Here is a 9,285-nt window from a genome sequence, read left to right on the forward strand (position 1 = left end):
CCTTCAGAAATAGCACAAAAAGTGCCATTTTAGTGCCATATGGCACTTTCAGATGGCAGAATTTATAAAAAGCACGTAGATATGAGAAATAGCTTTTGAATGAGCCATTAAAAATCTCTATATGATATTCTGGTAGCCTATCAGTGCTACCGATGCAAAAAAGGGATCTTCCTTGTCGTTAAGGGAGGGGGACTTTAACACCCCTGTACAAGGTTTCGACCATGTTGATTCCAATGGTACACTTTTCATTTTGATCTGACGCCATTTTCAAGGGATGTGAGGCTTTTTTTCGAAGTCAACATAAATTTCTTTTCACAATAAACTTTTACTTTTAAGACGAATCGGAATAATAGTTAACGTTCCTGAGTCAGTGTCAGATGCGAATTTTTTTTTTCACTAGGCAGTTCTTTTCAAAACGCGTTTTTAAAATTTTGGTTACTATGGGCTGTGGTTCGCTCTTTACTAGGTTGCAGCTGCCGCTGCAATAATTATACCTTGCCGGGACATGCTTTAAAAAAAATGAGCCTAGAAAATGGCTAAAAAAACAACAGCGGATACCTATATTTCCGATACGATACATGCGATACCAATACGCACGATACCGATACGCACGATATCGACACACTTGATACCACATACAGCCCTTCCCCAGAGACTATGGAAGGCCATGTCATCATTAAAAGCATATATATTGAACCTTTGAACTATATCAAACAAAATGGCTATCTCTGAATATTTTAGGACTAGTTGGGGGGCGGGGGTTGTAGGGGGGGGGGCTATTTGCCCTACAATCTTTTTGGTCACTTAAAAAGGCCACTTAAAAATTTAATTCCACTTCTAATGAGCTATTACACACCTCTCTAGGATGCTCTGGCCACCCCCTAGCCCTTCTAGAAAAAAAAAGAAAAAAAAGGGAGACACGTCAGTGCTACCCATGCAAAAAAGTCGTTTTCCTTGGTGTCCAAGGTGGAGGACTGTAATTATCCTAAATAAGGTTTTCGACCATGCTGATTCCAATGGTGCACTTTTTTATTTCGATTTGACGCAATTTTAAGGGGCTTCAGGCTCTTTATCGAAATCACTATAAATTTCTTTTCGCAATAAACTTTTACTTCTAAGATAACCAAAACAATAGTATCCCTGATTCAGTGTCAAATGAAGATTTTTTCTCACAAGACAGTTTTTTAGAAAACACGTTTTCAACTTTTGATTACTATGGGCTGTGGTTCGCTCTTTACTAGGTTGTAGCTGCCGCTGCAACCATGATTATTGTAACTACTACATTTGGTATACCTTACGAAGCTACACCGTAACATTAACCCTGAATTTTTCAAATCTATTTTCATCAGGGAGTTCCTTGACGATTTACGATTTCTGACTTCCATTTACATGAGACAAGCTACAGGCTGTTCAGCCCAACTTAGTTTTAACAACTGTAGACTTTTCAGTTATTGAATTTTTTACCTCCTTGATATAAGGGCCGTTCTTTTACTCAGCTTTGTGCTAAGATATTAAATCTTTTGACAAAGAGAGCTTAAAAGTGAAATCTTAGCACTAAGATCTTACAGCGTTCTTTTGCAAACGTCTTTCATCATTCTGTTTGATCAGCTGTCTAAGAACAATGATGAGTATATAATCAAAGTTCTCTCATCATTGTTCTATATGGCAGAAAGATGGCGTCTTTCACACTTTTTGCTAACATCAGTGAGCTGTAAGATCTAGAACCAAGGTGAGTTAAAAGAACGGAAATCTTTGCAGAAAGATGTGAGATCTTAGATGTAAGATCTTAGTGCAAAAGAACGGGCCTACAGTTTAGAACTCTAAAAGCTGTGCCCAATCAGGGACAAGTCTAGTTGCACGTGGCTCTCCCAGAGAAGGTTGATAGTTACTCTATTACAGGAGCAGAAGGGTAAAAATCCTGAGGACGGGGGGGGGGGGTCGAGACCAAGATTCGATGATGCTACTCTCCCACCAAACATAAGTTCTGTATCGACCAATTAAAATAACTTATACTTCTCAGCACTTCATTACATTTCATGAAATGTTAGAAATACAATAATTAGGAATAATATTTATAAACAATAATATTTATAAGTATGTCTTACATGGTAGAAAAAAAAATAATTACAAAGAAATTCGAAACATCAAATATTAAACATTTTCATGTAGGCCTAACACCAGTTAGCGCAATCGAATGAAAGTAAAGATTCTCGATAAAGTACTTTACCGTATTTCTCTGAAATTATTCTTTAAACTAACCTCAGATTTAAATTCGATGATAAAATACAATAGAATCTTTAATTTGTATTCCTGACTTAAAAATTGAGCACGAGTTTCCAAGAAAGATTTGTTTTTCAGAATAACTAGCTTTTACATACAAACATCAGTTCAATACGGACAAGTCCTTATATTTGACAGTGAAACAACGTTTTCTGAAACAATTTGAATAGTTTTGAAAAATACATTTTTGCAAGCTATATATATATATATATATATATATATATATATATATATATATATATATATATATATATATATATATATATTTATATGTTACCGTGTCTAAAATCTGGTTAATGTCGACAGTCACCGGTGAATGTCCGAAATTCCTTTTTCTCTGCTTCGATTCACTTAACTCTGCGAGTCAGCTTTTTCAGTCCTGCGCAAGCTATGATGGTAAAGTTAAATTTTGGTTAGATTATGTTCGTTTAGGTTAGATTAGGTTAAATGTGGTTCTAAATATCAGAAATGGGCTTAAAACCAAAGCAAACCCAATCAAACCTCACTTAACCAAACCTAATCTATTCTAACCTAAGCTTTCATCATCGGACCATGAATTAAATTGAAAAAAGTTGACTGGCAACGCTGACTAAATCCAAGTAGAAAAAAAAAAGTATTTCGGGCATTCACCGGCGAATGTCGCCATTCACCAATTCGCGGACATTCACGGGGCGCCAAAAACTTAAAGCACGCCCTATTTCAGGAACCTTCACAATATCACTCATTCAGATAAGCTTCAATTGAAACTATAGTCTAAAGTTTATGCAGCGGCCAATTGTGCAGCGAAAATCAGGTCTTTGGCACAACTCCAAGAAACTGAACCCTATTTTTGTTCAACCTGAAAAGCAATAGCTAAATTGAAACCTATTCGAAGGTAGGCTAATTTGATTTTAGCATACTAATTATGATAAAAGTGAGAGGCCCCTGATGGAAGGCATGCGGGCGGGCTCATGGTCCACCAATTTATCATCACAATCTCGCTTGCAGGTTTCCAGCCTTCCCTCAGGTGTTTTCAGTTACCTGCTGCCAGTTTTGGGTTGAAGTTAGTTAATAAGCTCTGCTGAATTTGTTGATTTTTGTCAAATTTGAAATGGTTTTATTGAAGATTAAATATTTTAATTTGTGAAACATAATTATAAAATGGATCCAAGACGGAAGTTTTCAAGTGTATCTAAGGAGAAGGGATGTACCCCGATTTGCCGGTGCCGAGTTTTATATTTGGGTTCAGCTGTACCTCATATGACTAAAGATGGATTACAAGGGATACAGGAACCACTTCGAGAGCTATACCCCGAAAAAGGAGCCGTGGGAGCTAAAGGGATTGACTCATGGCTAAGCGTGTGGAGCAACGGATTACTCCTTGAAAATGTTGATGAGAATCATAAACGTGTTACAAGGTTCTTTCCTATTGAGACTTTACACTATTGTGCAGCTGTTAGATACGTGAGAGTGACTAGTGGTACTGGTGGTGCAGACGAAATGGACGGGGAGAAGGAGGCGAGGTTCTTGCCCTTAGATTCTGCCTTTGCTCGAATGCCGAATGCTGCACATCCCCCCTTATTTGCTGCTATACTGAGAAGAACAACTGGAATAAAAGTGTTGGAGTGCCATGCATTTATTTGCAAAAGGGAAGCCGCTGCCAACGCTCTAGTCAGGTAAGGTGCAGCATACGCCTAGTAAATATTAGCCTATATTATCGGGTAGGCTAGGCGGTAAATTTTTCGCAGTTCATATTAGGCCTATTGACTTAAAAATAAAGTAAACATACCACTCGATGCCTTTTTTTATGTCCTTTCCAAATATAATAATTATTTTTGTCGGACATGAATTTTAACCCCCCCCACTCCTATATATACCAGTTCAGGGTATATAGGTTTGCACATTAGGGTGGTGGGGGTAAATTTTATTTCTGATGTAAATGAGAGGTAAGTTTAAACTTTGGTAAATTTTTACCAAATCATATTATTGAGTAACAACTAAAGTGAATATACCATTCGATGCCTTTTTTTATGCTGATTACGAATATAATAATCATTTTTGTCGGAAATTAATTTTAGCCCCCCCCCCCGAACCTAACCTAACCCCCCCCCCCAATGTGCAAATATATATCCTGAATTCACAAATATTGGGGGGGGGGGGTAAAATTCATTTCCCACAGAAATTATTATTATATTCGTAATCAGCATAAAAAAAGGCATCGAATGGTGTATTAACTTTATTTGTAAGTCAATAATATGATTTGGTAAAAATTTACCTAAACTTTGCCCCCCCCCCCCACTAAAGTTATAATTATGCGCCCAGATCGCTGTAATGTCTTTCACAATCACTGAAAAATAATCTCTGCCTTCAGACTTTGTCCAATATGCTTCTCATACAAGTATAAAGTCATGGTTTGTCCATTTTCGCACTCTTGTGTCTTGGGCCCTTTATCCTTGGGCTCTATGTTTTAACCCCTTATCCTGTAAAACTTCAACTGCCTCTTTTTCTGTCTTTGACAAATCCCAAATTGTAATTTTAACATTCATTTTAGATCAATTCAACTGTTTTAGTGCCGGGTATCTGTCTCTCCCGTTTGACTGTAGCATTTCCCGTTTGACATTCCACATACAGTATATAACGGTGCCCGCATAATGCACCAGTACCAAATTCTATAAGGCATTTAGACCCCGGTGCCGCACCGATGAGGGAAGACTGGCGGCGGGGCCAAAAACAGCGCGCCACGCCGCGCCACCGGTAAGGTGTCGTCGGTTCGCCGCCGGTCAGATGTCGGCGGCGCGCCGCCGGCGCGATCAATGTTGACAGCAAACATTAATGTTTTCATCAGTCTGTCTCAAATCACAGCTTAAATTTACAACAGATTCGAGCCTAATCATAAGTTCAAAACTTCACAAGTCGCTGGCTGGAAATTGGTCTTCTTTGTTATTCAACAAGAGAAGTAGAAACTTCGTAGAAACGAAATGGCTGTGGCGTTTCAGAACCTTTGTATAATAGTTGAAGTATCTATTAGCTATGTATTCTTAACATAAATAATTATCAAGGTTAGTATTCTTTTTTCATCGAGCATTACTGCATACAAAGCTTCAAATATCGTCACAAAATTCGTCAGTTATCTGGGTAAAAACTTTGAATGTAAGTTTGAACTTAGAAGCTTAATTTTTTCATAATGCCCTTTGCCAATATCTGTTTTGTCACCTTTAAAACAGTTGAAATGGGCGACTTTGATATTGATGGTTTTTTTCGCTCTTTTAGATTCCTAAAAAGCCTTCCTTGTATTAAAAACGGGTTTTAATAATGATATTAAACAAAAATACAGCAAGCATAAATCACTAAAATCTTGTAATTTTTAAATTATCATAGGGGCTGGACAAAAAAAAATCAAGGTAATATCCCTCAAATAAAATAACTCCCTGTTCCCCCCTCTGGAGCCCATCTTGATAGGATACCGTCTCTGCTTTGAATTAAAAAAAAATAATTAACTTTTTGGCATCCCTGCTTTGAATAAAAAAAATCAAGATATTATCATTTCCCTACCCCCCCCCCCTTCTGGATTTTTCGGCATTCTTGCTTTCAATAAAAAAAAAATCAAGGTAATATCACTTAAATATACTAACTCCCAGTTCCACCCTCTGGAAACCATTTTGATAGGGTGCCGTCTCTGCGTTGGATTGAAAAAAAAAAAAAATTATTGGCATCACTGCTTTGAATAAAAAATCAAGATATAATCAATTAAATATAAGAATTCCCTACCCCCCCCCCTCTGGATACCACCTTGATAGGATACCGTCTCTGCTTTAAATTTAAAAAAAAATAACTTTTTGGCATCCCTGCTTTCAATAAAAAAAAATCAAGGTACTATCTACTACTACTACTACTACTAACAACTCACTGCAGAACCAATCCGCATAAGGGCAACACACCTAAACACGCTCCTCCTCCATCCTAATCTATCCAAAGCCTCCCTCTTTACACCCTCCCAAGAAGTTTCCATTTCCCTTAAATCTTTCTTTATGATGTCCCCCACCCTAGACGGGGACGACCTGCTTTCCGTTTAGCCCTAGATGGTTGGCCAAAAAGAATAACCTTTCACAATATGTCATCTTTCATCCACACAATTTGCCCTAGCAAACACAACGATTCTTTCATTATAAACCTAGAGAACGATACTGAACCACATTTTTCGTATAGCCTATTGTTTGAAATACGGTCCCAGTCAGCCGGGTACCCAGAACAATCCTTAAGCAATTTCTCTGGAAAACATTTAGCAAATCTTCATCCGCTTTTCGGAGTGTCCATGCTTCAGAGCCATATTTGACCACTGTCATCACTGTAGCATCTAATATTCTTATCTTAGTTTGCAGCCTTATCTTCCTATTCTTCCAAACTTTTTTTAACTTTGAAAAAATACCCTGAGCCTTGGCTATTCTAATTTTAACATCTTCACTGCTCCCACCTTCTTTACTGATAATACTACCAAGGTAAGTGAAGCTGCCCACCTGATCAATCTTTTCATTACCCAACGTCACCTTTTCGTCTTCACTTATTCCTAGCCTTAGTGACTTAGTCTTCCTAACATTATACTATCACTAATAACTACCTTCCTAACAAGGTACTATCACTTAAATATAATAACTCCCTATGCCCCCCACCTTTGGGTACCATCTTGATAGGATACCGTCTCTACTTTAAATTAAAAGAATAGCTTTTTGGCATCCCTGCTTTCAATAAAAAAAAACAAGGTGCTATCACCTAAATATAATAACTCCCTATCCCCCCCGCTCTGGATACCATCTTGATAGAATAACATCTCTGCTTCAAAAAAAAATAACTAACCTTTTGGCATTCCTGGTTTCAAAAAAAAAATCGAGGTATTATCATTTAAATATGATAGCTCACAACCCCTCCCCCCTCTGGATACAAGCCTAATAGGTTTGCCGTCTCGGCTTTAAATTAAAAAAATTAACTTTTTGACATCCCTGCTTTCAATAAAGAAATTTCGAGATATTATCATTCAAAAGTAATACCTCCCTACCCCCCCCCCCCGTAGGATACCACCTTAATAGGATACCGTCTCAGCTTTAAATAAAAAAAAACTAATTTACTTAAAAATTAACTACGTTACTATATGGTTCAAACAAACACGATAAATAATTTTAAACAGCTTAGTGTTCCTTGAAAAAAAAAAATTGAGGGTATGAGTAAAGGGGTACAAACACAACAACAAAAATGTCGAAATTATTCAGATATACCTCAAACTATTGGAAAACTGAGTCATAGATTCGCTGTGCAATTCAATAAGATCCAAAGAATCTAATTAAAAAGGAGCAAACACAAAAGCCAAATTAGGCCAGTAGACTGTGAGCAATCCAAAATATCCAAGACAATGAACGAGTCCAAATGGGAGGCCCTGGATGTATCCAAATATTTCTATGGTTTACCAGGGAATTTGATAGTATTTTCTTCCATCTCCGCTTTAGATAAAAAAGATAAATATCTTTTTGGCATCCCTGCTTTCAATAAAAATATTAGTTATTATCATTTAAAAATGATAGCCCCCCTATCCTCCCCCCTAGAGGCAAGAATGTACAATTATTTTATGAATTATATTTTTGGGGTAGCTTCCGTTTCAATCTTTAATTCCCCAACCTTGTACATAGCTTAGTCCATAGCTAAATTTTGTCTCAATAGGTTTTTTTTTAGGGGGGGGGGGGTAAATATTGTCAGAAAGTAGATTGTATTTTCTTTAATCTATCAGGCGCTCAACAATTGAATATTAAAAATTAAGAAAATCTTATCTAAAAACAGCAAAAGAAAAAAAATTCTGCAAACTTACAATTCAGCTGTAGAAACGATCTTTCTTCTACCAATTTCAAAATCCAACTGTAGTGAATGTAGTGAATACGTTCTATAATTCTATTCAAATTGAAAATGAAATTCTTGACTACGAATGATGTAAGGAATTGTAATTGGGAAACTGGATTCGAAATTATTTAAACTCATTTCATAAAGGGGATATTTTTTTTGTCAACATATGAAGAACTGTGTATATTGCAATATTTGCAATGCAATTGCATATTGCATCTGTCTGGTTTTTATGCAAAGTAACAAAAGAGACGAAAATTAACGAACCAGAGAGTAGTGAAGAATTATGGTATGCAAAGTAATATTTGGCAGGGAAAGTCACTGGTGATAAATTGCTAGGGGTGGCACCGTGATAGCGTGATTTTCGGGGATTCGGGGAACCAATTTTTTTTTCGGGGTGACACATAGATTTTCGGGGAAATACCCGAAAATTCGGGGATAGGATAGAAAATCGAAATACTAAACCACACGAGAAGGAAAAGCTCCGACTTTGCGGTTGACGCAAGTAGTAACCTATCTAGTACTTTGACGATTACATTGACGGTTACAAGAATATACAGTGCAAAGGTTTGACGATTACAAGAATATACAGTGCAAAGGTTTGACGATTGCAAGAATATACAGTGTAAAGGTTTGACGAGTACAAGAATATACACTACAGTTTCAATTGCGCAAGAAAAACCCATGCTTGAGACATTGTATTTGCACGTGAACATTTTAAAGGTTGGCACACTAAAGTCGAGGTTTTTTTTTAAACTTGGCAATGTATAATGTAGTCAAGCATGTTTTGCTCGTAATAATATAATTTAAAGCAAACAGGTTTTTTTTCTGTTTTTGTTGTTAATTGCACAATGAATGTACGTCATGAATTCACGTGTACATTCTTAAAAAAAAAACTGGTATGATATATAGCAGTCAAACATGTTTTGGGGGCACGCACGAAATTATGTAACTCAACATCCGTTTTTATTCATCCTTGAAACCCCGTATAAGATGGTCATGTATAGGAATTTAATTTTCATTATGTTTTAACACATCAAGCATAGGACACTGCATATTATTAACTTTGAAAACAATGAATATTTCTATTTTCAATGTGAGTACACTTTCATTATTTATTTTAAAAAAAAAATCGTTTTACTAGTA

At 36.6% G+C, this 9,285-nt stretch overlaps 1 protein-coding gene across 1 annotated transcript in view; it reads left to right on the forward strand.

The window, feature by feature from the left end:
• Window positions 1–3,298: 3,298 nt before the first annotated feature.
• LOC148941946 (uncharacterized) overlaps window positions 3,299–9,285 on the forward strand; it is a 161,808-nt gene continuing 155,821 nt past the window's right edge. Inside the window, exon 1 of the mRNA XM_089103405.1 lies at window positions 3,299–3,935. Within this exon, the coding sequence (XP_088959531.1) occupies window positions 3,421–3,935 (515 nt within the window). The 5' untranslated portion in view covers window positions 3,299–3,420. The remainder of the gene's footprint in view (window positions 3,936–9,285) is intronic.

The sequence above is a fragment of the Artemia sp. Qi Xiang Cuo genome, chromosome 17, assembly GCF_049724085.1.
Source record: "Artemia sp. Qi Xiang Cuo chromosome 17, ASM4972408v1, whole genome shotgun sequence".
In the NCBI taxonomy this organism is placed as follows: Eukaryota; Metazoa; Arthropoda; class Branchiopoda; order Anostraca; family Artemiidae; genus Artemia; species Artemia sp. Qi Xiang Cuo.